The 27,693-nt window shown below is 56.5% G+C and overlaps 2 protein-coding genes across 19 annotated transcripts in view; both read right to left on the bottom strand.

Annotated features, from left to right (window-relative positions):
- Positions 1-889: 889 nt before the first annotated feature.
- On the bottom strand, positions 890-12,246 carry LOC139073304 (phytanoyl-CoA dioxygenase domain-containing protein 1-like). Of its 15 annotated transcripts, XM_070596859.1 has the most exons (14): positions 12,199-12,246; positions 11,886-12,091; positions 10,613-11,796; positions 9,305-9,326; positions 8,347-8,517; positions 5,763-5,838; positions 5,580-5,627; positions 4,487-4,542; positions 4,342-4,404; positions 3,685-3,706; positions 2,475-2,603; positions 2,260-2,376; positions 1,454-1,580; positions 890-1,352 (listed from the first exon to the last, which is right to left on the bottom strand). In XM_070596859.1, the coding sequence occupies exons 4-14, from the start codon at positions 9,317-9,319 to the stop codon at positions 1,307-1,309; spliced, it is 870 nt and encodes a 289-aa protein (XP_070452960.1). In that variant the 5' UTR covers positions 9,320-9,326; positions 10,613-11,796; positions 11,886-12,091; positions 12,199-12,246; the 3' UTR covers positions 890-1,306. The 15 variants fall into 15 exon arrangements, with proteins under 15 accessions (XP_070452960.1, XP_070452954.1, XP_070452955.1 ...); XM_070596853.1 differs by lacking the exons at positions 11,886-12,091; positions 12,199-12,246 and having other exon boundaries at positions 5,763-5,894; positions 10,613-10,731; XM_070596854.1 differs by lacking the exons at positions 11,886-12,091; positions 12,199-12,246 and having other exon boundaries at positions 8,330-8,517; positions 10,613-10,730.
- A 1,366-nt stretch (positions 12,247-13,612) lies between these two features.
- Positions 13,613-27,693, bottom strand: part of LRRC8A (leucine rich repeat containing 8 VRAC subunit A) — a 28,203-nt gene continuing 14,122 nt past the window's right edge. For all 4 annotated transcript variants that reach the window (XM_008520024.2, XM_008520026.2, XM_008520025.2 and 1 more), the window contains 2 exons: positions 20,895-23,059; positions 13,613-15,469 (listed from right to left, as the gene is read on the bottom strand). In XM_008520024.2, the coding sequence (XP_008518246.1) occupies positions 15,194-15,469; positions 20,895-23,051 (2,433 nt within the window). In that variant the 5' untranslated portion in view covers positions 23,052-23,059 and the 3' untranslated portion in view covers positions 13,613-15,193. The remainder of the gene's footprint in view (positions 15,470-20,894; positions 23,060-27,693) is intronic.

The raw sequence follows: 27,693 nt of genomic DNA, 5'->3' as shown, positions 1-27,693 counted from the left end.
AGACAGTGGGGGCCGGAAATCAAGGTTACAAACTTACATGGCTGCTCAGGCCTTGCAGGTAACGCCACGAAGGAGGACAGTGGAAGTGGGAAGCAGCTCGTGTGCCTCTAAAAGGCAGCTCCAGCCAGTCGTCACCACGCTAGGCGACACGCCCAGTGTGGCTGACCTCCCGTTCAAGGAAGCTTAGAGACCTGGATCGCTATGTGAAATCTCCCAAATTTCAAAAGTGTTTATGAAAATGCTGAGGCCCACACAAAACATGTCTGCGGGCTGGAATCAGCCGGTGGCCCCCAGTTTGCACCCTCCAGGCCAGGCCCCGGCTAAGCAGGTTTTGGATTCGGTCATTGTTCCTGCAGAAGGAAGCATGTCGAAGATGGAGGGACCCATGGAGCCCCTCATCTGGCCCCCTGATTGTGCAAGTGGGAAAACAGGCCCAGAGAGAGGAAGGGCCTGGCCTGAGGCCAGAAAGCGAGTTGGTCACAGAGCCAGGACCAGAATGTGGGACTCTGGATTCCCAGTCCTGGGCTTCTTTCCCCTCCGCATGCAAGGAGGCCCAGGAACGGAGAGGGCAGAAGCACAGGCTCTGGATCAGGCTGCCATCGCTGAACAACTGCACAGCTTTGTGACGGGCAGGTCTCTTAAGCTTCGCATGCCTCAGCTTCTTCATCTATAAATGGGGGTGGTTAGAGCACAGACCTGGAAGGTGTGAGGGCTCAGTAAGATGAAGCATGTAGAGCGGTCGGCACGGTGAGTGCCCACAAAATGTCACGTATTGGTATTAAAATCATGCAGCCCTCACCAGGCTGGGCTGGGGTGTCTGGGATGATTTTCAGCTGGGCTCTGATCTTGAGAGCGAGGCTGCTTGGGAAAGAAGGATGGAGAAGCTGCATTTAGGGGTCATTTTTATTCAATATCTAGCACATCAGTAATCAGGGGTTATTTTTATTCAGTATCTTGCACTGCAATCATCAGAATTCCATCTGAGAGGAGAGAAGAGTAAGAAGCCGGCAGGGAAGTGGCCAGAACCCTTTCACGGCTGAGAGGCTGGCTCTAGAGGGAGGTGGTGTTGGGCAGCGGGGAGGCAGAGAGACAGAGATCTTGAGAAGGCCACCCAGCCCGGGCTCCTGCTGCCCGGCTGTCACCTCCAGCCACATCTGCAGGGCCGAGGGGTGCAGATACTGGCATAAGGAAAGCCCAGGAGGAGAGAGACGGCTTCCTGGTTGCAGCTGGGGGTTCAGGTGACCCGCTGGTATTTGCAGCCCACGGCTTCACCAGGAGGGGCAGTGTCCCCACCCTGAGACGGCACTTAGGTGTACAGTGGGGGAAAGGGCAGCTCAGCTGTTGGCTGGAGCCTGCAGAGGATAGAAGAGGTGACCTTGAAATGCCAGCACCACTGCTCTCAGCCTCCAGGACGTCTTCAGGAGCCTGGGCTGCAACACACCCTGCCACCTACCAGTTCTCTGGGCTCCAGACGGTGCCAGAGGCTTCCATGAGATGGAAAGTGTAGACATGGCGCGAGCGGTCAGACAGGTTCTGCTCGCTCTTGTGCACCACTTCTCCATGAATTAGGATGAGGGATCCTGGCAGGGACACAGCAGGTCAGAACACTCAGGGCAGGAAGGGACATGGGGCCCCCCTCCCTCAAGAGGTTTTGTGGCCTATTCACACCCATTCTCGTCCCTGACGGCTCAGGGGCCTGCAGCCTGCCCCAGGGTTGGAGGCTGTGCTGTTGAACCTGGGTTCCTTGGGATCAGTCCCTTCTGCTGTGTCCCATGCCCTGGGCAAGCCTGAGCAAGGGCATCCCCTGCGTGGTATTAGTAGACCCAGGCAGAAGCTGTCTGTTCTGTGCCAGGCAGCTGGGACCTCGCCAGTGGACGCTGAGCTGGACCTCAATTCTCCCTTTTCTAAAAGGAAGGGGTTGTCCTAATAGCCAGCATCTGTTGAGCACTTGCTGTGCACCATACAGCTTCCATGTATGCATCTTATATACATCATCCCACTGACTTCCCCGCTTTACATTTGGGGAAACTGAGGCTTGCAGAGTTTCAGTCATTTGCTCAAAGAGACAGCCCCAACATAGCCGAGTCTGGATTCTAGCCTGATCTGGGAGAACTGTTGCTCCCACTGCTTCCTGACTTCCCAGTCTGACCTTCCCTCTTTCTGTGACTTCATAGCCCTCAGGTGAGCTGGGTGCTAAAAGCACACGCCCACGAGCATGGCCTCAGGGCCCTGCCTCACTGTCCTCTGCATCCTGCCTACCTCTCCCCACTTCTGTGGGCACATAGAGGCTGTTGTCCCAGGCTGGGTCTGATCCCCGGATGGAGATCCCAGTCATGGAACCAGCAGGGGTCCGGACCATCCTTCTGGACACTCCACCTGCAGGCAAAGATGGAGCCTTTAGCCTCTCTTTTTTCCCTGGTCCCTCTCCCATGAGGGTGGGGTACTAGTGGGCAGGGAGAAACAGGTGTTCTCACTGGTGTGGGAGCCAGGGATGAACCAGAGGCAGCCGTTCTCCACCGTGGTGTCCTCCAGTGCGATCCACAAACCCAGCAACCGGCCCAGGGGCTCCGTGTACAGGAAGGTGGCATCCTGGTGGGCAGGGACTGCAGCAGGCCCGCCTTGGCATGAGGAGCCCGGCCTCCCCTCACCCCAGCTCACTTCCCTCTCCCCAGTCCTCTCAGAGCACTCCAGGTCCAGCCTTCCCATCCCGGGATCAGTTCCAGTCTCCCCACTTTCCTGGCCCACAGACTCGGGGCAAGAGAGTTCCCCTCTCAAGGCCTCCAGGTCCTAAAGGGCAAAGTGGCCCCAACAATAACCTGCCTCATAGGGCTGCTGGAGGAGTCCGTGAGACAGTGTGAGACGTGCTCGGTACAGGGCCCAACATTGAAATGGCTTGCTACAAAGTAGCTGCTATTGTTTAATTCCAGCCAGGTAACGAAAGCCACTGTCCTGAGCCAGGGACAAGGATCTCCAGCCACCAGAGAATCCAGCTGCTGCGGTAACAGGGGGCAACTGACCAAACCTCCACATTTTAACCTGCCACGTGCTGCTGGGGCCCAGCCCGGATGGCAGACCACCCAACAGAGGACCTGAGCCCCTAATAACAAAGTAGAGGGTGTTCATCTCTCCTCCTTCCTCCCCGAGGAGCTGGGTGTTTTCCGAGCACCAAACTTTAAGAGGGACTGTGACAATCCGACAGTGTCCAGAGGAAGGTGTCCTAGTGGTGGCACTCCAGAGCTTTCTGAGGTGGATTGGCTGAAGGAAGTGGGGTGCTGGCCTTGGGGAGGGGCTGGTCATCCCTCCACCCGGGGGAGGCTGTCAAGGGCATCTGTGCAGGCCGGGGTTTGGAATTACATCAGCAAGTCTATGTTACACCAGTCCTCCAGGGAACTTGTGAAAATCCAGATTCCCAGGCCCTTGCAGTCCTGCTGGAAGATCTCAGGGAATGGCACACAGGAATGTGTACTTTTAACCAGCTGGGACTTGCTGCCAGGTTCTGGAACCACTGCTCCCAGGCCTCCAGGTCGCACTCCCAATCCATGGTTCCAGGAAGGAATGGCCCAGGCTCTTGCCTACAGACATCTCAGCAGCTACTTTCCCTCCTCACAAAGACCTGATAACCACTAATGGCCCAGACTTCCCTCCGTGGCCTTTGCTGGGCCCCACAGCCTGTTCTCAGCTCACCTTTGCCTCCAATACGAGGTTGCTGCAAGAGAGACGAAGGGCCAGCTGAGGCCAGAGGAGAGCTGGGGGGAGCAGGGGCCCGCTCTGAGTCTGGGAGATGCTCTTCCCTACCACAGGTGTTGACCTCCAAGCATTGCACATGAGTACCAGAATCGAGCACCTACTGTGTGCCAGGCCCAGGAGGGCTTCAGAGAGAATGAGCACGCTGCCTGATGGGGCGCTCCCAGTGTGAGCACATGCATGCCTAACAAGGACACGAGGCATGAGTGATGGGCAGCAGGAGAGGCTGGGGCCCAGGCGTGAAGTCAAGCCGGGGTCAGAGATGGGTCCCTCTCTTCCTAAGGGACCTGGAAGGCTTCTTGGACGAGATGGCACTGAGCTGGGCCTTGAAAGCCCAGAGCAGAGCATTTCAATAGCCAATGAAGGGAGGAAGGAGTCCTGGGAATCCCCTTCCTTCCCACCACCGAATTTGAACTGAGCACCAACTAAGTGCCTGGCACTTTAACCAGAGAAGACTGACTTTGTGTCTTCTCCCCCAACTTAACAAAAATTCCTCAGGGAAGCAGCTTTTGGCCCATTGTAAGGAGGAGCTTTGGAAGAGCACTCTGCCCATTTTACAGAGGGTCAGCTGAGGCCTGGGGAGGCCGCGAAGCTCACCTTAAAGATGTACATGCTCTGCACCACGACAGGCATATGGAAGCCCAGACTTCTGGCCACGGCCTGGAAGGAGGCAGAGGTCACTGCCGGCCTGCCCACACTCACATCTGGCCCACGCACCTGCCCTCGCCCCACCCCTGCTCACCTGCACCTTGGAGGAGTGGGTGGCACCCTTGAAGACAGGGTCGTGGGCGTGCAGAGCTGCGGGACAGAGACAGTGGAGGGGCCAGTGTCCCACCCGCATGAGTCCCTTCCGGGCCTAACCCTGAGCATCTAGACTCAGGCCTCACTTTGACATTTTCACCTATTTTGTGTGCATTAAGCTTTGTGCCTGTTTATAACTGAGGAATGGGCCCCACAGATGCTTCATCCCACCCCAGGACCCACCCACCCATGACCTTCATCTTGACCTTCCAGCCATCTGGGAACCTCACAGCTCTGACTTCACAGGGCCCATAACTTGCTAGCGATCTTGGTACTGGCACTTACAGTATGCGACTTTGAGCCATCGTTTCTCTCCTTTAAGCCTCAGCCTCCTCTCTGTGCAATGGGACTGGAAGAGTGGCCCTGCCCCTAGGCCGCCGTAGGACCCAATGGGCTAATGCGGGTGCAACCACAGCCGGCCCTGCGCAGAATAGCCCCTCTTCTCACTATTTGCTATTATTACAAAAAGTAGCATTGAATGTACTTAATGCCACTGAATTGCCTACTTCAAAAAGGTTACAATGATACATTTTATGTTATATGTATTTTACCACAATTTTTTACAAAGCTACCATGAGATATCTTCAAGTTTAAAAATAAGTGGTCTAGAAAATAAATTATAATGTATCATCCCGGAAAGAGAAAAAAAAGGGAGACAGTTTCCTAGCTTGGTTTGGGGTCTCAGGACAGGGACCACGTCCACATGTTCGGTGTTCCTTAAGGAGGCTCCAGGAAGCAGTGGGACACAGGCGACGCCATTCCCTGGGGCCTGGATCATCCCCAGGCCAGGCAGTAGAGAGCTGAGGGGTCTGCACGTGCCCACCTGCGTGCAGGCTCAAGTGGAACCTCTTCCCAGTGCTCTGGGGCATGCCATGTGATTAGCATCATAAGATGCAGAAAAGCAGGGCCTGAGGGGGAGCCGCAGCCAGAAATGCCATTTGCTGGGCCACTAACCTATTGTGGGCTTTGGGTAAAGGCCCTAAACACTGCAAGCCTCAGTTTCCCCAATTCCTTTCCTCCAGGCACCTGCTTACCGTGGTCAATTTTGTTGATGGATTTCTCCGGAGGGACTAGGAAATTTCCTGTAGCAAAGGAGCAGGTACAGACAGAAGAGCTGCAGTCCACTCTGCCCCGGGCAGCTGTCTCAGTGCCCCCCAGCCCTGGGGCCCATACCCGGGTCCAGCCCCTCCCACACCTCTAGGGCTCCAGCTCCGAACCTTTCTCGTCAAAAACACCTTTCTCAAAGAAGAATCGAATCTTGTCGCCGCTGCTCAAGAAATACTCTGTGTTGTCCTGTGGAGAGGGGGTATCAGAGGGACTGAGACAGCGACACGGGGTCACAGCTGGGCCTGGCAGAGAGGGAAGAGGACTCAGATGCTTCCCACCCCACAGGTCCACAGACCCCGCTGGCGCTTCTCTAACTTGTCCACTGAGGCACAGACAGTGAATGGGAACCCTACTGCCTGGAAGCACAGCTGGAACCTACAAGCGTGGAATTCTTGCAAACCCCTCCGTAAGTCACGGCACTCTTAGACTCCATATGATGTGATTCAGAAGACAGGCACTACGGTCAAACAGATTCCCCAGGTAGCCTTGGGCCACTTGTTTTACCTCCCAAAGCCTCAGTTTCCTCATCTGTAAAAGGGAATAATAATAGAACTGACCTCCCCCGCATGGTTGGAGGCTTCAAGTTGAGGCTGGATCTTATACCAGCTGAAAGCACAGACCCTGGAGCTAGAAGACTTGGCTTCAAATGTCAGCTCTGCCACTCACTGGCTGTGTGACCACACCACCTTCCTGAACCTCTCTGGGCTTAGTTTCCTCATAAAACAAAGATGCTATTAGTGGTACCTCTCTCAGAAGGTGTTGTAGGGATGATGAGTCAGTATATAGAAAGCACTAGAACTGTCCTTTGAATGTGCTATGTGCCATGTGAATGTTTGCTTTTATTATGATTACTACTGCTGCTGCTACATAGGAAATACTCAGCTAGGACATGGTTCAATGTTCGATAAATGTAAGCTGCTATGGCTCTTTTTCCGTTTTATTAATAACCTCTCCTTGTTAATTTTAATATCAGGTTTTAAATTTCTTAGCATCGTATGAAAGAGAGGCTCCAGGAAGATGCCCCGTGTTTTCCCTGTGGCTTTCGCCACCCTTGACCACCATCATATATATCACCCTACCTTCCTGCATGGCCTCATGAGTGGAGCTGAGTGGCACCGACCCCCTACCCGGGCTCCCCAGGTGGCAGAGCCCCACCACTCCCTCACGTGCACACATCTGCTCTCACGGGTGCCTGCCTGGCCCTTTCAAAGCCCTTCCCACTGGAAACTAGAAGTGTTTTTCAACATTCTTAGCTCCTCTGCACTAGGATCAGGATGAGGCAAACCAGTCAGGGAAGCATAAGGAGATAACAATGATAGTACAGCAGTGGTGCTAAATGTGTCAAGGATTTTACTGAACTCGTTAATTCACAGGGGGAACCAGTAAGATGTTCGAAGGAGAATTCCAAGAACCACATACATATAGGCATTAACCAATGCTGAAACCAATTTACACATCGATGCAAAACTGATCTGTCTGCGGGGCAACAACTGCATTCCGCTGGACCCAGTTTATGTCCCTTTCTGTGGACAAGTATCTTGTGCATGATTATCGGTTCTGTACAACTCACAGAGTTGTCCAATAACTCAAAGACAAGGAACGGTGGAGGTCGGCCGGCAGGGAGATCTAGACAGGACATCCACTGGTCTGATTTTCTTTTAATACCCGTTTCAAAGTCTTTCACGATATCAGTAGTGAATATTGAGGGCTTATTGAGTGCCAGGCACGGTGCCGAGCTCTTCGCAAGCAGTATAAACCAAGGCATATACACTCTTCTCCCCTCCATCCCCCACCCCCTCCCTGGTCTCTGGAGCATTCTCAGAAGGCAGCTTGGAGGGCACAAGATTCGGCCCCCTCACTCCTCGGAGCCTTTGAGTGACCTGTCTCTGGACATAGGACCCCCGTATCTCCTTTCTTCACTTAGAAGGCTGCCATGTCGCCCAATGAAACCGACCTTTGGGAGGAAATTATCGTTCTGTCACCCTTTTTCCTTCCCAAGAGCCTGTTCTCTGGGTGGCAGGGCTTCCAGCTGTTGTTGTTTCCTTTGTGCCCACCAGATGGCAGGAGCTCCTCAGCATGAGTGAGCCCCATCAGTGAGCCTGGCCTGCAGCTTTGACTTAGGGGCCGGCCACAGACAGGCTCCTAAATCCAGACTATGGAAGTTAAGAGAACTGTGTGGGAGAACCGGTGAGTCTCAATATACCCATCTTAGACTGTACTGAGTCATGTTAAGTCACTAGGGGGAAACACAGTTTCTAGTCTCATTGGGTCCTAAGGCTTACACAGGTGGGCCCACAGAATCACTTGGCGTGGGCTGGGTTACTGGCTGATAAAGGCCCTTTTGGGGGAGGAGAAATACTGAGGAAGCGCAGCAAGCAGGGAACAGCACGCACTTGGTATCAGCCAGATCTGGGTTCAAATCCTCGCACTATCAATTACTAACCGTGCAGGTTTGGGGCCAAAGAATGGAGCTTCATTTTCCTCACCTGTCAAAGGGGGGCAATAATGCCGACCTCATACATTCATAGTGAGGAGTGAAGGAAACGTGCATATAAGGGGCCTGGCCTGGAGCCCGGCACGGGGAAGGCTCTGGCCTGACTGTTACCAGAACAAGCCCAAGGGCTGCTGCTCTGGCTGGAGACGGGGACGCCCAACAAAGACCACATCCCCTCCTCACCTGCCCCAGGTGCCCACCTGGGTTTTCTGCTGCTCTTCTGCCTTGTTGAGGATGCGAGGAGGAAATTCCGCACGGCAGTGGGGAGGGACATCCATCTCGGCCACTATCTGGCCAATCCTCTGTTGCAGGGCCACACACTCCTCTGCAGACAAGAATCCTTCCAGCACCAGGAATCCATCCTCCTGGAACTGCGGGCAGCGAGGACACTCAGGCTCCCCCCTTCCCTCAGCCGCTCTTTCTGAGGACAGATTGGACCTCTCCCCCAACCCGAAGCTCTGTGAAGGCAGGACCAAGGGTCCTGTTCATTGCTCTGGCCCCAGCCTGGTCATGCTGTCTGGCACCCAGTGAGGAGCCATCAGTATCGGCTGCTTGAAGGAAGGCAGGAGGGAGGGGAAGGAGAGATGTCCTCACCCTTCCCCTCCAAGGGGCCTGGGTCACATGGGAATACAACCTCACTCAGTTATTCAGCTAAAATTGATTGAGCACCTACTGTGCACCAGACACGGTTTTAGGAGCCGGAGATTCAGTAACGAGCCAGCCAGCCAGCCAGCCATGATGGCTGTGCTCCCGGAACTGACCATCTCGGCAAGGAGCCTGACATCAAAGACACCAGCACACAGGGGAGCACACTATCACAGGCTGCTTAGTGCACGGAGGGACAGGGCTGAGAGCTAAGGCAGAAGAGTCTACTGTCAACCAGATGGGGAGGGCACAGGGGCTGAGGGCAGCAGCCTTGAGGAAGTGACATGTTATGGGGACCAGCAGGATACTGGGAGTGGAAGAGACAGGGAAGAGCATTCCAGGCCAAGGGAGTGCGGGAGGGACACGAGGAGCTGGGACCCGATGGAGCAGAGTGAGGGTGGAAGGGAGGCAGGAAAGTGGCACCCGAGCCGGGCCAGGCAAGAAGCTGGGCTTGATCCTGAGTGCAGTGGGCGGCCAGTGGGCAGTGAAAACACATGCCTTATTCTGACTTGCCTCCACTCCTCTCATTCTGAGGCTATAGAGACAAGGAGGAGAGAAAGAATATCTTTGTGTTTCCTTGCAGACAAGTGTAAAGTCTTAACCTTAACAAGAGCCTTGGAAGTCCCCTCTAGAAACCACTGTGAAGTGTCTGATTTCCAGTTACTGACCCCCATTCCCTCCCTCCCTCCCTGTCCCATGGATGCCCAGTTCTGCCTTCCACACACAGGATGCTGGAGCATTCATGACCACCCACCACAGGCCCTTCTGCCTTGGGCAGCTCTGCATGTTAGAACCTTGATCCTCATATCAGCAGCAAGCTGAACAGTGATTGCCTCCTTGGCAACTGGGTCATCCACACAAACGGTGTACACGTGATCGAGTAAACACACTGCTAGGACTCCCCGACATGAGAAGGTGGAGGATCAGCAAAGAGGGGAGCAAAGGTGTATGTATGGGGGGTACTGACGGAGGCTTGTTAAACAAGCAATAAGTTGGAAACAACCTGAATGCTCAGCAGCAGGGGATTCGTTCAACAAAGTGTGGTTCGTCTACCCGGAACACAACCCAGCTGATGAAAATCACGTGGTAGAAAAATATTTACCGACATGGGAACACGTCCCCGGTCTACTCTGAGATGAAAAAACCAGCCAAATGCAAATTAATGTCCTAGACACTCTGAGAACTTGGGCAAGTGCTTTCCCCTCTCTGACCCTCAGACCATCCAACAGGGAGGACACTAGTGCCTCCTTTATGAAACACACGGCGAGCGCTCCATAAGCGTGAGCAGTAAGATGGACCTTTTAAAGATTCTAGGGCTATTTACCAAAATATTGTCTCACGGTAGGAATTTATGGGTGGTTTTCCATTTTCTTCTTTGAGCTTTTCTGTATTTTTCTGCATTTTTCCCTTGCTCTCAGGAACACCCAACAAGGGTCATGTTGTTTTCAGAGTCTGCTCGCTCTAATTCCCACGGGGTAGCCTTTTGTGTTGGAATGCATGCGGACCGGCTGCCCTGTGCCAGGCTCCCAGGGGCCCGGAGCCCTTCATATGTCCGCCTAGACCAGTACTGCCTGATCCTGGTGCTTTATTCCAGTTTTGGTCACACACACACATTGCCAGCTAGGTCTTGCAGCCTGGACGCCCCTGGCTCCATGCACAGAAGTTAGGGGTCATGATTGGGACTAAACACTCTAGGTTTCACTTTCTTCTTATGGAAAAATGGCCTGGTGTGGGGCTGAGTTCCCGAGGACTACTGGAGATCCCAAGGGACTCCCGACTCCTATCTGACCCTCTGGGTCCCCACTCTCTGCAGGCACCTACCTTCTGGAGCTGTGAGGGGCTCAGGCCGGTCATGATGTCAAGACAGGGTGCAGGGTGGATCTGTGTGCTGTGCCTAAGGCTTGAGAGGAAGTTTGGGCGGGGAGAAAGGGTGGAGCCTAGGAGGCCCTGGAGGACTTAACCCATCTCTACCCAGAGAAAACCCAACTGGGGCCCCCAGCTTCCCTCCCCCGAACACACACAGACCAGCCTGGGACCCTCCAGGCTGAGCCCCAGCCCTCACCTGCACCCTGTCACTCCTGCCCCTGGATGGGCCCTTGCCTCAGCCCCAGCCCCACACCTACGTTCATCCCCCAGCTAAGCCAGGATTAGCCCTTTCTGATCCCCCTCTTGGTTTTTAACTGCTCCCTCCCAGTTGGTTTCCAGACACAGCTCCCAGCTCACTGGCTGCTTACCAGGTGCCCAGGAGTTGTGTTCTAGGAGAATCCAGCAGACAGGACACCTGAGCCCAGGTGCCACCACTAACTGTGACCTCCAACCAATCTGTCCCTCTCTGGGCCTCAGGGGAGGATTAGAGTGTCCCTGGGCCACCCACATCAACCCCTGGGTGGGGTGGGATGCAGAGTGGGTCTGGGGGACATGCACATCAGACCCCGCTGAAGGGTTGTGCATTCCAAAGGTGGAAGAGGTCCTCCGAGAATTGTCAGGGCCCCTCCCACTTCTGATCCCCTGCAACTCTAGGTGCTGGGAGGATTATGGAAGCGATGTACAGATGAGTCTGCAGCTCAGAGGAGGGCAGAAGACAGGAGGATCTTAGAAAGAAGGGGCTGGAGAGTGGGGGCCTGGGCCTTCAGGATGAGGGAGAGAAGCGTGGTTCTTGTTTCCCACTTCCCCACCCCCAGCCCCAACATGTCTGCTGTCCACATTGGGAAAAGCACATGCACACCCACCCTTCTAGCCGGCCTTGCTTGGCAGCTGACAGGGCAATTCTGGCTTCAGCTTCCGAAAACTGGCCACCAGCCTTCCCTGAAATGACACTTTCTGAATGGCAAAGACACAGAGCGTCTTGAGAATGAGCAGGGGGACACAGCTCAGGCTTCAGGAGCTTTGGCCCCAGTCAAGTCGTGTCTTCTGGGCCAGTGCACTGCACTGGGAGTAGCTGCTTCATGCCGGCTTCCCGAGGGCCCAGGGCCGGGGGAGGGCTGAGCCCCACTGGGCTCTCGAGGCTGGAAGGAGAGGGTCAGAGGGGTTAAGCTGGGCGAGGAGGGCAGGCTGAAGACAGAACCACGGGAAATACAGCTGAGACTCAGCTCACGGGAGGCAGGGCGTGGCCAGCTGTCCTGGCCCCTTCTGAGGGGGTCCTCCAAAAAACACAGAGACACCTGCCATGTGCCACCAGTACAGGGAGGGCCTGTCGTGCTGGGCTAGCAACTGCCCTGGGAACCCCCAGTGAAGACTCGCGGTGGAGGCTCAGTGAGGCAGACTGGGGTCGAGTCCACGCCCAGGCCTTACTTTCCCCATCTGCAATTTCGGGATAACAGAAGTTCGTTTTGTAAGGAGGAAGATGAATTCTTACTGCTGACAAGGAGCTTGGCACAGAGCTGGGCACTCAGTGAGTGCGTACTCACCGTGCACCGAACGTTAGTGGGGCTGTTCTGGGTGGAATGTGAGGGTATTTTTCATTTGTTTTTTGAACTTCCCCAGGTTTTCAAACTGCGCTTGGAGTCAGAGAGACCACCCCTGTGGTTTAAGTGGAGTGGGGAGCTTTTGTTAGGAGGTTGTGAGGGAGGGAACGGGGTCAGGGAGGGAATGTGGCGGGTGGTGCTGGGCCTGGCGTTTGTTTACTCATTCTGCTCAGGCTCTGGGAAGCGGTGGGAGGCGTTTGCACATTGCTGTTGTTTCCAAAAACTAACCAGCTCCAGATGGAACAGTGCTGCTCCAGGCACTGGGAGGCCCCAAGGCTGGGTCCGGGCATGGGAGTTTGGGGAGAGAGAGGTAGCACCAGACAGGAGGGGAAGACCTCCACTCTGGAGACACAGGAGGGTCCGAGAGGGGGGTCACAGTCCAGCTGCTCAGTCCTGAGGTCACCTGGAGGGGTCAGAGTCCCATGGAGGGAGGAAAGGCAGACTCCGGCCTGTTCCAGAGGAAGTGCCCATGCAGCAGCTAAGGCTTCACCGTAAGGCTGAGGTCAGAAGCGATGGCCTTTCTTCTTCCCCCAAAGACCCCTGTCCCAGGGCCCCTTAGTCAGTCCAGCACAAGCCTCTCTGGTCTGGGAGGAAGATATCCGTGACTGGGTACTGGGAGCTAGGCCCTCTGCTGAAAAGTCCACCCAAATGCAGAATCATCAGGAGTCAGCCTCAGAGCAATGCTGCATGGCTGCCAACACCATCCTCATGTTACCAATGAGGAAACTGAGGCCCCACATCAAATAAATGGCAGAGCTAGGATTAGAAGGCAGCCCTGTCCACCTCTCTGAGCCTCTGCCCTGGACCCCAGCACCTTTCCCAATGTCCCAAAGGGGCTGCGAGCAGCTCAGGCCCTCTCACGGTGACTCTCTGCCCCACCTCTGCAGAACCCTGGGACTGGCTGTTGGAATCACAAGGGACCTGTGAGGGCACGGAGTGGCAATGCCCATTCCAGATGGGATATGGAGGCCACGGGAGGGAAGGCATCTGCCCAGCTCCAGGCAGGGGATGACTGAGCTGGGACAAGGACTGCCTCCCTTTCCACTGCCCTCCCTTCCCTCCCCCAATCCAGCAAAGCTCACGAGGGCCCAAACCACAGGCCACTGGGCCTGCAGACAATGTGCTGACTGCAGGATCCCGGCCTGGGCCCACACGTGACTTGTAACAGACGCTCCATCCAGCTGTCGTCCAGCAGCTGCCTCTAAGGAGCTTACAGTTGCATGGGGCAGGGAGAGGAGCAGAGCTAACTATCTTGTAGGTGCCCAACGAATAGTCACTCAACAAACTAGTGCACAGGGCCCACTGGGCCCCTGAGAGCTGAGGGAAGGGACCCCCACGAGATGGAGGCCTCCAGAGGTACTTTCTGTTATAGGTTTATTTGATGTTTGAACCAAGTCTACAAGTTCAGACCCACATGTAACAGATTGCTTCATGGTTGTCAGAGGCCAGTGTGCATTATTTCTGAGGATTACATCTGCCGACATGATGCAGAAAACACAAATGGACAGACAAATGGACATAATCATTAAGACAAGAGACGCTAAAACGTGCCTTAGTGTCCAAGTGAGTGATCTAAGGTGGGGACCCTTCTAAGGCGGGAACCCCGGTGACTGATCTAAAGCGAGCTGGCTTCCCACCCCCAGGCCCTAAGGGGGCTGTGTGCACCGGGCGCCTGGGACAGAAACTGGAACCCAAACGTGGGGAGCCTGCCCTCCCAGTGGTGACCTCCCCACCCACGACCCCACCTCCAACAGTCTGTTCTCAGGGACCAGGTGGTGACAGGGCTGATGTAAGCAGCTGAGGCTAGCGGTGGCAAATTCATGACACACAAGGTGGGAAGGCAGAGTCCGGGCGAGGTAGCTCCTCTCAGCTCCTTAACACTGCGATGAGGGAGGGTGGGATGGAGCACCGTTCATCCAGGAATTTGTCAGCCCACGTCTCCCCCCTTCTTGGCCGCTCCAGAACATTCCCTTTGGCCAACAGCCTCGGAAATGAGCGCCTGCCAAGACACATGGAGGAGAAAGAAAACAAGACACCAAAAACAAAACAAAAATCCCCACCCTAGGAGAGGAACAAACAGAACTCCTGGACCAAGGTCACAGCAGATTCGGAAGACATCCTGCAGCCTGTGCCCACCAGAGAGGAGGAGACACAATTCAGGTCTTGCTGGTCTGCTGAAGGACAATGCTGCCCCACCCTGAGACCCCAACTCACTGGCCTTTAGTGTCTTTTTTTTAAGTTTTTTCTTTTTAATACCCAAACCCTCAATTTTCAAAGCTTAAAAAAATTTTTTTTTTACTTAAAAAAAAAAACCCAACATCTAAAATGGATGAGGCAAGTCCCAGGCCTGGCCTTTCCACCTGGCAGCCTGCTCTCCCACAGGCCCTGCCGCCAAAGCCCACCCAGCACCACTGGGCAACTGCCCCACAGGTGCTTTGCACTGGAACACTCTGCTCACTCTGAGTGGGCAGTACATGCCACAGCATCACCGAAAAAGGAGAAGGCGACACAGCCCACCCTTCCTCCAACACCCCCATCCGAGCTGAGCTTCCACGGGAATGTATAAGTTATCTGCAAGGAGGGGACATGAGGTGGAGAAAAATAAATACCAAGAGCTAAGTAGATGTCCCTGGACCTCTGGCACTGGCTCAGCCTCTGGGGCAGAGGTGGCCTCCAGGGAGGAGGCCCTGATTGTCCGAATACCGTGCTCTGGGATGGACTACAGGTCTCTGATCCCCCAAGGCGCCTGCCCGGGGGCACGTGTCTCAGAGGGAGAGAAGGGGCCAGCCCCTTAGGTACTGTCCTGTCACCAGGCCCAGCTCGCATCTGGCCCTGGGATGGTAGTCCCGGGGTTTCTGGGTTCCTGGGCCTGCGGACTCCTCGGGGTCCTGCTGCTGGCCGCTCAGGGCTGGCTCCGTGCTCGGCTGCCTGCCTGTGCTCAGGCCTGCTCCTTGTCGGCCCTCCAGAGCCGTTCCTTGACCTCGGGCGGCAGGGTGTTGAACAGGTCCTCCTCCACCACCAGGCCACTGCGCTTGAGCAGCGGGCACTCGCCCAGCTCCACGGGCAGGCACTCCAGCCGGTTGCCCCGCAGCTCGATCTGGGTGAGGTTGGTCAGCTCGCCCACCCTCGAGGGCAGCGACTGCAGCACGTTGTTGCCCAGGTGCAGGGCCCGCAGTTTCCGGCACTGGAAGAGCTCCGGGGGCAGCGCTTCGATCTGGAGGGGAAGGAGCAGGGGCCAAAGTGAGGTGAGCCAGGCTCAGACCCGGGGCCTCCAGGCCTGAGGCTTCCCTTCCCTCCTCCCTCCCTCCCCCAGGTACCAGCACCTTCTCTGAGGCCCGTTTTAGCTCCCTTGGGCCCCAGGCACCAGCACACTCTAGACCAAAGTCTGGCTCACTTCCACCTGTACTTTAGGTCCTGGTTCTGGAGTCACTTCCTCCAGGAAGCCTTCCATGACCTCCTGGGTAACCTACGGCACCCCCACCCCCCCAGCACTGGTCCCTCTATAGTGAGACTGCTTGATCGCCTGTCACACCGGGACTGTGGGCTCTGAGAGGGCAGGACTGGGTCCGCCTTGCTCCCTGCTGTCTCCTAGCACCTGGCACCCTAAGAAGCATATCACACGAGCCAGCTACTACCAATCCCCCTCCTCCACTGCCCAGGACTCACCAGGAGCTAGGCTGTCGGTCCTGCCTGGTTTAAGAGCAAGCTATGAAAGCAGAGTGGAATGCTGAGAACATTCCACACCCCAAACTGTTTCTGAGAACTAGAGAGAGCTCACCAACAGAGGTGAGAACCCTGGCTGTGTCGCTTCCCCTTCCTGGGCCTCACTTTCCTCGTCTGTCAAGTCACAGGCTGATCGTGAGCGCAGGGGGGCCAGTATTGGCCATTCAGAGTCCCTTCCTTCTGATTTTACAAAACCTGAATAATGGGCAACACCCATAAGCAGCTTACTCCGTGGCAGTCTCGCTCTGAGCACCGATAACTATTAACTCATTGAACCCTCAGGACTACCTGTAAATACTCTGTAGAGACTCCTTCCATTTAACAGGTGGGATAACTGAGGCCCTGAAGAAGCCCAGAGGTTCACAGCTGGAAAGTGGTGGAGCCAAGATTTGAACCCATGGGTTCAACAGCCCACTGTCCACACTGCTGGTGGAGCAAGAACACTGTGGCCCGAGGGGGGACATGCTGAGTCTGCTGGCAAACAGGAAGAGCTCCACAAACACCAGGTCCCTACCCTTCTGTGAGTGCTCAGGGTTCTTATGGAGCCTAGTGCCCTGAAACGATCTCCTCCAGAAATGATGGGCAGGACAGACCCTACCAGCAGGGCAGCAGCCAGGAGACTTGGGCTCCGATCGCATGTGAGGACGATGGGAAGACTGTACAATAACCTCTCTGGGCTTGCTCTGTCGCTGTCCCCATTTTCCTGCTGAGGAGGCTGAGGTCTGGAGAGGTGAGAGGCAGCGTGTCCGAGGCCGCACAGCCAGCAAGGGGCAGGAGAGGGTGCAAGGCTTGCTCCCTCCAACTCAGGGCCGCGCTGTATCCCCATTCTGCCAAATAGGGCGCTCACTGGCAGTGTAACCCTGGGCAAGGCTCTTTCCCTCCCCGGGCCTCAGTTTCCCCATCTGTAGAATGAAAGGGCAGGATAGAAACACCTCTCGGCTCAGATGTTCTGTGGCTGAGGACCTCTGGGCAGACCTGGACCTCCCAGGCTCTCATCCTGTCTGTCTGTTTTTGGGAGAGGACGCTGGTTCCAGGTGAGGAACTTGCCCTTCCCAGCAGGGAAGTCAGTGTGGCCACGGCTGGGCCATGTGGACATTTTAAAGGAGATGCCTGACTCAGGCCTCCAAAATTGCCACCACTGTGCCCAGTGGTCAAGAATGGGGTAGAGGTGGCTTCCCAGCCAACACAGCCGAAGTTCAGGGACATGAAGGTGAGAGGACAGACGGGAAGTGGGCTCTGGCAGGACTGAGGCACCCGAGCCTCGCAGGGACCCCGCTCTCACCCGCAGCGTCCTCCTCTGACCACACAGTTGTCAGAGGCAGTGGGAAAGGCTCCGGCCAGTGAGTAGCAGAGCTGGGGTTCATATGAGGTCGGCCTGGCTCCAGAGCTCCCTCCCTGAAATGCTCGCTCCTCAGAATAGCCCAGAACACCCCACGCCCCAGCCAGTGAGCTCTCTCCAGGCCCCACAGGGAAAAGAGAAGATGGCCTCAGGGGCTTAGCATGTCACCAGAGCCACACTTGTCCTTTGGACCTGTCCGTCCTGCCAAGGTGTCGCTCGTTTGCTGAAGGCTTGAAGTCGTTTCCTGTCACCCCCAATCCCCCTCTCTCCTACCTCCTCAAGGACCTCAGTGGCTCCCCCATCAGCAGTGAAGTGGCCTCAGGTCTGCAACCCTCCCAGACAACCCTTCCAGGAGCCTTCCAGGGCTGCTCCATCACTCTCCGACTTCCTGACAAACCATCTTGACAAACGCTGTCTCTCTCCTCAGCCCACCATGATCTGGCTTCTGCCCCGTCCACCCCTGAAACTGTCTGGCCAGAGTCACCAGCTGTCACTCCTAATCCACTGAACCTGAACCTGGTCTCCTTTCACCCGACTGCACCATGTGCTGTGAGCCCACACGCCTCTGCCTGGCCTTTCTCCTCCGCCCTCCATCTCGAAGGCTCGAGCCAGACTCCCTTCCTTCCCCCTCTATCCTTTCCCTCATCAAGGAGCCCTCTTCACCCATGAGGCCTGGGGCGATGACTCTTGAGCTTCAGCCTGCCTCAACATGGCCTCTTGGACATCCCAGGGGCCCCAGACACCCAACACGGACACACACTCTCCTCTCTGAAAACCTTTTCTGAGAGCCCGCGTCCTGTCTCAATGCTCCTCCATCTGCCCAGGGAGCCAAGCAAGAAACCTCGAGTCACCTCAGACCTCCCCGGCTTCCCCCATCAAACACAGCCCGCAACCTGCGGAGTCTGCCTCCAGTCTCCCCCAGATCTGCCCACGTCTCTCTCCACCCCTGGCAGCCTTTGCCTCCAGGCCTCATCCGCTCTTGACCTCTCCTCCTGCCTCCTCAAACCCAGCCCCTCCTGCTGCAGCAAGAACAGCCTCTCTGATCGCAAGTCAGCTCGTTCCTGCATCTGCTCAGTCAGCAAGACTTCGGTAAACATCTGCTGCACGTCAGGCATTGACGGGAGAGCTAAGGTCTTTGTCATCAGAGGTTATGGCCCGGCAGGGGGAGTGCACATGGAATAAGGAAGATACAATCACGCTCCTACAGGCCCTGGAGGACAGCCTGGCCCCCGCCCTGAAGGGAAAGTCCAATTTCCAGCTCACCGCTCCTCCCGCCAGCTTCCAGTTCCTCAGGGACAGAAGGGTACTGGCCTCTCCCTTTCCTCGTCCCCTGGCTAACTCCTCCTCATCCTTCAGGGCCAGGTGAAAGGTCCCTTCCTCCAGGAGGCCACCTGCCTTCAGTTAAGTCTAGGTTGAGGCCCTCCTCTGTGCTCCCAGGTAGCTCTTGCCGCACTGTGCTAACCGCTGGTTACTTGTCTCTCCCGACGAGAGGGTGAGCTTAGGATGGGCAGCCCAGGGGTCTTGTTCATCCCTGTGTCCTGGGCACCTTGCTCCACACTAGGAGTGCTCAAAAACATTTGCCAAATCAATGAACAAAGGAATGAATAAGTGGACGAATGAACGAGTGGACAAATGAATGAGTGCCTGCCTTGTCAAAATATTCATTGGTAGGAGTTTGAGCTTGGGAAAACAGTGGCCGAGGGCCTAAGCCGGGCCACACCCACCCAGCCCGGCCCTGCCTGGCCCTTACGGTCCTGTCTCCAACACCCCCAGGCCCGACAGGGAGCAGGGAGAAGGGCTCCAGCTGAACAGGAGGAGCCAGAACAGGACTGGCCCGGGAGCTCTTCTCCCTCGAAGGCCGCTGGCGTTCCAGGGTCGGGGCGGGAACAGGATGTGAGTAAGCAGCACAATAAACCATGCCAGATGGTCTCCTTCCTCAGGATGGCGCGCCTGCCGCCAGCTCCTTTCCTGAGGGCTGACCTCAGCCAACAGGCCTGACCTAACAGGCAAGCTGGGGGTGAGGAGCTGGGGGTGAGGACGGGGAGCCAGGCTGGAGGCCGGCTGCACCCTCCACCCAGTAGGAGGGCCCGTCAAGCCCCAGGGCACACAGTTCAAGGACAGAGCACGTGTCACAGAAAGTCGTGGGGTGTCCAAGCCTGAACCAACTCCAGGGGCAATCTGGCCCCACGCTGTGCTCTGGGAGCCACTTGCTCCCTCCACACATTAAAGAAGGGGTTGGGTTGTCCAGTGCTCGCCAAACGTGGCTTCTCCCCAGGAGTCCAATTTTCCTGATCAGGAGCCTGTGCCAGGTCCTGGGGGCAGATTCTCCAGAGTAAAGCAACCTAGGACCTGACCTTTGCCTTCGCACACTCTCACATGTGCAGAGTCACGATCTGGGGAAGGGAGGAGGGACTCGTCACAATCTCTGATATATGGAGGAGACAGGTTGGTTTGCCCTTAGAGAGGCTTAGGGAAGAGGGGAGGGGGGCTTTGAAGCAGTCAGAGGTCTGGGGTGCCCGGACTCTCCACTCTGAGTGAGGCTGGAGAAGGCACATCCTTTCCTGGGCAGGGGCATTGCAGGGGCCACCTGCCTCTAGGCCTGAGCCTCTAGAGAGCTCCTGCTGCGAGGACCCTACAAGATGCTGGCGGCATTGTGCCCGGCACAGGGTTGACACAGAGCAAGTGCTCCATAAACCATGGGGCTGCTTCGTGCTGCTGCGTGCAATGGAGGCGCAGAGGTGGCCACTGCATCGGGTCTCCCCCGTCTCCCAGCCCCTGGCCTCGGGCATCCACACCACCCGCCTCACTCTCACTCTGAGAGTCTCCAGCATGAAGGTATGGACACAGAAGATCTGTTCTTCCTAATGTCAACGTCCCTGCAGGTCCCCAGGACAGGTGGGCAGGGGAAGGTCCCCCGAGTGGCCACAGCTTTGTTTCCATAAAGCCATAGGAGCACCCTGCCCTCCACCCCACTCACCTGCCTCCGTGGAGGGGCCCCTCAGTGAGGGGCTTCCCTGGCCAGGCAAGGGCTGGTGCAGAGGGGTTGCCAACGGTCTCAAGAGTATCTCTAGGGCATGGCCTCCCACACTGCTGGCCCGCAGGGGTTTACGCAATTTCTTCTCCAGAAAGGCAGATGGTGACAAGCCAGCCCCAACTAAGCCCAACTCTGCCCTCCACCACCCCTACGACGCAAACAGGAAAGGGGTGTGAGAGAGAACACAGGCCTTGGACCTCCTCCCCATGCACATGCCTGCCTATGAGGATCCAGCGCAAGGTCACCGTGGGGACAGGTCCCATCTGACCACACCATCCCTCCTGGCAGGAGAACTCTGCAGCATTCTGTGACAAAGACAGGCTCCCAACTCCAGAGATGCTGATTTAGCAGGTCTGGGGTGGGGCCCAGAAATTTGTATTTTCAACAAGCTCGTCCTGGGTGGCTGTGGGAACCACAGGTGAGCACTCCAAAGCTGGGCGCACCTGACGGTCCAGCGACACTGGGCCTCCTGAGCACCCCCACCATGGGCCACGGCCAGTTTGCCCGCTAGCCCGTGTATGGAGCTGCTGCAGGGCCACTCACCCGGTTGGCCGTGACGGCCAGATTCTGGAGGTTCTGTAGGAGGCCAATGTCAGCGGGGAGGAAGGTCAGGTTGTTGTGGCTGAGGTCCAGGTAGCGCAGCTTGCGGCAGTAGAAGAGCTGGGTGGGGATCTTCTCGATCTTGTTGCGGTTCAGGTAGAGGCGCTCGAGGTTGGTGAGGTTGCCGATCTGGATGGGGATGTAGGCGATGTGGTTGTACCACAGCTTAAGGCAGGTGAGGCGGTGCAGGTGCTGGAAGCTGATGATCTCCTCGATGGTCTTGAGGTTGTTGTCCTTGAGGTCGATCTCCTGCAGGTTGTGGAGGCTGAAGATGGAGTGGGGGATGCGCTCCAGGTCGCAGCGGATCAGCTCGAGCTCCGTCAGGTTCACCATCTTCTTGAGGCTGTTGAGGACGATGAGCTTGGTGCCCTCGTTGTTGATGGACAGCTTCTGCAGGTGCACGCCCACATCTGTGACCACCTGGGGCAGCTTGCTCAGGTTGCTCTTGAGCCGCAGCACCTTGAGGCGCTTGAGCTCACGCAGCCCGTCGATGACGATGTAGCGGTTGTTCTCTGCGCTCAGGTTGCCCGTCAGGTGCAGCTCCTCCAGCGTCTTCAGGCTGTAGATCCACAGCGGGATCTCCTTGATGTCCGTGAACTTGATGTGCAGCGCCCGCAAGTTCTCACGCAGGAAGGCCAGGGCGGGCGCCTCGATCTTGGCTGCTGTGTGGTAGAGCCACAGCTCCTTGAGGCCCGTGAGCTGAGCGATGCTGGGCGGGATGGTGACGTCGGGGATGAGCTCCAGCTTCAGAACCTCCAGCTCCACCAGGTCAAACACAGTGTCGGGGATGCCGCTGAGCATGAACAGGTGCAGCTCCAACTTGTCCTGCGCGTTCTTGGTGAGCCGCTGCCGCAGCTTGTCCAGCGTCCACTCGTTGTTGAGGTTCAGCTGCCTCAGTTTGTTCTCGCTCACCTCTGACAGGAAGACAGCAAAGCGCTTCGAGTAGAGCGGGTCGTACTGGTCGATGAGGTGCAGCATGAAGGCAAAGTCGTTCTTGACGTCGGGGATGTCGCTGTAGCTGCTCTCCTCGCGAATGGACTCGAACGAGTACTTCTTGAGCGAGCGCCGCAGCATCCACCACAGCGTGTACATGCAGATGAGGCCGTAGAAGATGACCAGGCTGATGTAGAAGGACGCCAGGATCTTGAAGAGCGTGGCCAGGGGGTGGGCACACCGGTAGGTGCGGTAGCCCGTTAGGCTCTCAATGTCCACAGTGCAGTCCACGTCGAACTTGATGTTGTGCACGTAGTAGACGGTGTAGCAGATGATGAGGATGAACTTGATCACCTTGATGATGGTCTGACGCATATAGAGGCGGTATACGATGTCCCCCTCCTCCACGTGGGTCCGAAATTTCTTCACCTTCTCAAATAGCGCCTTGGCTTGCTCCCCCTCCTTCTTGTCCAGCACGCCCGTCTCCGAGCGGTCCACGATGCCCTGCTCGATCCGAGACTTGGTCCGCTGCAGCATGGGTACAGTGGCCTCCACGTCCTCGCTGACAGTTGACGATTTCTTGTCCATGGAGCCGTTCATCTTGCTGAAGGCCGGCTTGGGGTCACTCTCCTCCACCACTGTCTCCGACAGGGCCCGCGTGGTCCAGGGCGAGTCGAAGCACTTAAGCAGGATAGAGACGAAGTGTTCCAGCTTCGAGCTGGTGCGTGGGAACTTGAACCAGAAGTTGCTGCAGGCCAGGAAGATGAGCGTGTGCAGAAGCACCAGGTAGGGGAAGTACTTGGCGAACCAGTGCAGGCGGTTCTCATAGCACACGGCGTCCACGTAGTTGTACTGGTGCCGGTCTAGGTCGTACTTGATGCCCGTGGGGCCTGTATCAGGGGCTGGAAGGACCGTGGAGTTGGGGTAGGTGGGCTCTGGGCCAGGGGCTGCCCAGCCTCGGAAAGAGTCATTGCAGGAGTCCTTGGTGACCCACTTACAAGGCAGGCAGATCATCTTGTCCTGGGTGACCTGCAGCGTGCCCCCAAAGACTGCGATCATCAGCATGACGATGGAGATGTAGTCGGTGAACACGTCCCACCACGGCTTCAGGATCCGGTACGCTGGCTGCGTGTCCGCAAAGTAGCGGAGCTCTGTCACTGGAATCATGGTTCAACCTGAAACAGACCACAGCAAGGGGTTACTGCAGGGTGGCCTGCCTTTCTGGGATCCAGGGGTCAGGGGAAGGAGACAACGGGGCCGTGATCCAAAATTCCACCTGTAGTCTAGCTGGGAGTCATAGCTTTGCCACTCATTGGGCGGCCCATGGATTGGCCTTTCTCCAGAAACCACATGGTCCTGGGAGGCTGGGAAACCACCCCAGGGGAAGGCAGGCAGCCTCCCCACTTAACAGACGGAAGACCGAGCCCTGAGGTCAGGGCCCACGCTGACAGATGCTCCTGCAGCCTCACAGGGGCAGCCCCTGCTTTCCAGCAAGAGCATTCGGAATTCCGGTCTAGACCCCATCTTCCTAATGATCAGACTGACCAGAGGGGCTTGGCGAAAACTTCCGGCTCACTAGGAACCAGCCGCCGTGAAGTTGCACCAGTGACCCAAAGAGATTTATGCGGAGTGTGAGAAAAGCCAAATGCGGAAGACAGAGTTTAATATGCACTCACTTTTGTAGGAAAAATAGGGAGATTTTAAAAGTTGTACCTGTGTGCATGCAGTTATGTCCATACAGGATTCTGGGAACTCCAAGGGGAAACCGGAAGGACACACACACAGCAGGTGTAATGACAGGCTCCCGGGGGAGGGGCCACACAGGGGGAGGACAAGAAAACCAGACGGCTATCCAGCCCAAGCTGGATGACATGATCACACTTATGCATTTCTGTAAAATCATCTCTGGCTGTGTGCGTCTACGTGGGTGTGTATAAAGAAACTAAATCGACAGCAGCAGATTCTCCCCGAAAGTCCAACTGGGCAGGTCTCCGGCAGAGCCTAGGAATCTGATTTTCAACACGTGACTTCAGTGCCACAAATGATTTGCCACGTTCAGGAAATCCAGCCAGTGACATCCAGGAGCTGTACAACAAAATAATCCTGTGGAAGGAATCCCGTCCTCGGATCACCTCGTCCAGGACCGCCCTGCCACGATATGCTGCTTGTAACGAACAGCCTGTGAGGCTGTAACGAGATAAAAAATGTACTGGATGTTCCCTGGAGAATGCTGGGAAAATATAAAAAAGCATAAGGACCACAAGAGAAATTCCTTGAAGAACACTGGCCTGGGTTACCCACTGCTGACTTTTCACGGAGTAATAACCTTCTGGTTCTTTTTGTGTATATTTTTTTAAATAATAGTGTGATTTTACTTTACTCCCTATTTTCTAATCTAGAATCTACATTTTAAATCAAGGTTTAAATACCTGTGGAGTGTTTTGTTTTGTTTCTTCCTGAGGAAGATTCGCCCTGAGCTAACATTTGTTGCCAATCTTCCTCTTGTTTTGCTTGAGGAAGATTAGCCCTGAGCTAACATCTGTGTCAACGTCCCTGTATTTTGCATGTGGGATGCCTCCACAGCATGGCTGACGAGTAGTGTAGGTCCATACCCAGGATCTGAACCTGTGAACTTGGGCTGCTGAAGCAGAGTGTGCCAAACTTAACCACTATGCGTGGGGCCAGCCCCCTACATACTTGTGTTTTGACAAATGGGTCTGTTCTTTTGGGAGAAGAACAAGGGGGCCCAGGTTATGGGACTGGGCCACCTCATTCTGATTACTGGTAATATTAATAATGACCATGGTAACGAACACTTCAGAAAACAGGGCCTCCCTGCAAAAGTCAAATGCTTCCCAGGCCGTATGTCTAGAACACACAGGGATGGGTGGGGAGGACAGGAGGAAGGCAAGCCAGACCCTGGGAGGGAAGCGGGGCACTTAACAGATGGACATGTGCCAGGCGCTAGGCCAGCCCTTACCCCATGTGGAATTGCCTCATGGAATCCCTTGGAAGCCCAGATGTAGGGCCTATCTGTGTCCCCCTTCCACAGATGAGGGAACTAGGGCTCAGGGAGGTGAAGTCACCTGCCCAAGCCCCTGTACCACTCAGGGCAGAGCCGAGACCAAGCCCAGGCCTGTCTCTCCACCTCCCTGTCCAGGTCCTCACCACTGCGCAGGCACCCTGTCCACCTGCCCGAGGCCCCACACACGGGCAGGAGTCCAGCATCCCCACCCCCTGGGGTTTCCCAGAGCTCAGGTCACCACGGGGCCAGCAGACACCACCACCCGCCCTGGCCGGCGGCTCCAGCCCAGGGGTCAGCCCTCCTGCTAAGGCCAGGACTCAGAGGCCAGGGTGAGTGACCACCCCCCAGGAAGGCCCGGGCCCTCTAATGACCAGCTGGCTCCTCACGCCACCCACACTCCTGGGAAAGTGGCACTCCAGGGAGGGCCTGCTGAATCACACGGCTGGCCTCCAGCTGAAAGACACCCAGATACTCGTCCCTCCCTTCCCGGATCCCCGAGTGCACATCCAGGCAGGCGCCCAAAGATTGGGGACCGGAAGGAAGGAGGGGCCAAGACAGAGGGCCTGAGGGCATGCAACAGCCTGCCCTGGAGAGTCCAGAAGGAGACTGCCACGGCAGGATGACAGACACGGGGGGTGGGGGCCATGTATGACCAGGCAGGATGTGGTTGCTGCCTCACCAGTTGGGAGGGGAGTGGGTGTGTCGACCCACTGGAGCGCCAGCTCTTAGGCAGGAGCTGCACCTGGGCCCGCTGTCCTGGGCTCTGCCCGTGTGGCCTTCCTGATTCCTGCTGGCTCTGAAGCGGGAAGGTTCACAGCTCCCTTACAGGTGAGGGAGCCTGAGGCTCAGAGAGGCAGAACAGCCAGTCCCTTCGGGTATGATGGCTCTAACCGCCCTCACCCGCAACACCCAGTCTGGAAGCACATGGCGAGCTCTCGGTGCAGCCCTGGGCTAGGTCCCCTGGGGGCAACAAGAGTGACTAAGGTGTGTCTGCCTCTCGGTCTAGTGTGAGCACGTAGGCAGGTGGGAGAGACAGACGAAGGCCGGAAACACTGGACCCTGTGTGGGGGCAGGGGCAGCCCTGGCTGCAAGAGGAGGGACAAATGCCACCCTCCCGCTGAGAAGGGCTTCGTGGAGGCGACAGTCCTGTGCCGGTCCCTGAGGCTCCCCCCTGGTGTCACCATTCCACTGCGCAGAGGAGGCCACGGAGGTTCAGAGGGGCAGAGCTGGGGCCCAGGTCACGGAGGTTAAAAGGGCAGGACTGGGAGTCCAGCGCAGGCCCGGCCTCGTGTGGGTGACCTGTCTGAGGGGGGTCGCCCTCTCGCTGCACCCAGGTTTCTGCCTCCAACTCACTGTGAGACCCTGGACAAGCCACTGCCCCTCTCTGATGGGGTTTTGGGGGGAATCTAGAAAGCAGGTGCAGGCACCAAACCCCAGGCTCTAGCCCCCAGGGGTGCCAGGGAGGAGGAGGTGGCCAGGGCCCCCTCTGGAGTGGCTGCTGCCGGAGACGTAGGTGCAGGCCTGGGCTTGGCCGCCTGCAGCCTGGGCCTTGCTGCACGGCCTTGGGCAAGGTCCTCACCGGCTGCCGGCCTCAGGTTCTTCACAAACACAATGGGACAGTACCTCAGAGGGCCACTGGGAGGAGTCCACGAATTCACGCTTTTAAAGCGTTCAGGGCAGAGTGGGGCGGGCAGATGGTTTTGGCTGATGTCATCTGTCCTCACCCTCCTCGTCACCCGTCACCCGGGTGAGGTCAGATGCTCCTTGAGGATGGGAGTCTTCAGCACACAGTAGGTGCTCAATAAATTCAGCGGGTCTCAAGAGAGTGCCTGTGAGGGGGCCGGGGCAGGAATGGGGCACAGGGAAGGGATGGGGGGGAAGGCAGAGTTTCAGGTGGATGAGGGCGGGGCCAAGGGACGCAGCAGAGGCGTGGCTTCGGGCTCTCCCTGCCCCTGCCCAACCCTGAGGGCCCGGGGGAAGCAGCCGGAGCCCAGGAAGGGAGCTCCAGGGCAGGGACCCACCCAGGAGCTCAAGGTGACTACACACCCTCAGCTGGAGCAGCTGCTGGTTCCCAGACTGATGACAAAGGCCAACCCAGAACCCTCACAAGCCCAGGAGGCCTATAGTTTTTGCAGCCATTTTTTCCCTCAAAATTCTTTCTTTATTGGGGTAAAATACACATAAGGTTTACCATTTCAACCATTTGTAGGTGTACAGTTCAGTGGCATGAAGTATATTCACATTGTTGTACAACCATCACCACCATCCAGAACTCTTTTTATCTTGCAAAACGGAAACTATCCCCACTAAACAATGACTCCCCATTACCCCCTGACCCCAGCAAACACCGTTCCGCCTTCCATCCCTATGACTCTGACAACGCCAGTATCTCACAGAAGTGGAATCATACAGCACTTGTCCTTTTGTGACTGGCTTATTTCACTTAACATAATGTCCTCAAATTTCATCCGTGTTGTAGCATGTGTCAGACTTTCCTTCTTTTTTAAGGCTGAATAATATTCTTCACGTCCATTTTATAGATAGGGAAACTGAGGCTCAGGGAGAGAAGTCATGTGCCCGACTTCACACCGCCTGTAAGTGACAGAGGCCACCTTCAAACCCGGATCTGTGATGGCGCCAGACAAGCAGCACCTCCGGGGGGCCATTCAGACGGAGCAGATCCCACCTGACAGCTGCCCCGGGGCACACCTGGGTGCGGTCAGGAGAGCACCCCTAAGGGAAAGGGGCAGATTCAGGGCACTGGGGACCTTTAGTCCCAGTTAT

This window comes from Equus przewalskii, chromosome 26 (genome assembly GCF_037783145.1).
Source record: "Equus przewalskii isolate Varuska chromosome 26, EquPr2, whole genome shotgun sequence".
Taxonomy (NCBI): Eukaryota; Metazoa; Chordata; class Mammalia; order Perissodactyla; family Equidae; genus Equus; species Equus przewalskii.
This window is presented reverse-complemented; position numbering and strand designations above follow the sequence as displayed.

Bases quoted from the DNA above. Each gene is read 5' to 3' on its own strand.
- LOC139073304 (XM_070596853.1), bottom strand. From the start codon at position 10,645: ATGACCGGCCTGAGCCCCTCACAGCTCCAGAAG. The intron at 5,895-8,346 runs GTGGGCACCTGG...CCTCTCTGCCAG, and splicing joins AAGAGCAGCAGAAAACCCAG to GCCCAGCTGTGACCCCGTGT. The intron at 3,707-4,341 runs GTGAGCTTCGCG...TCTCTCTTGCAG, and splicing joins AGAGCATGTACATCTTTAAG to CAACCTCGTATTGGAGGCAA.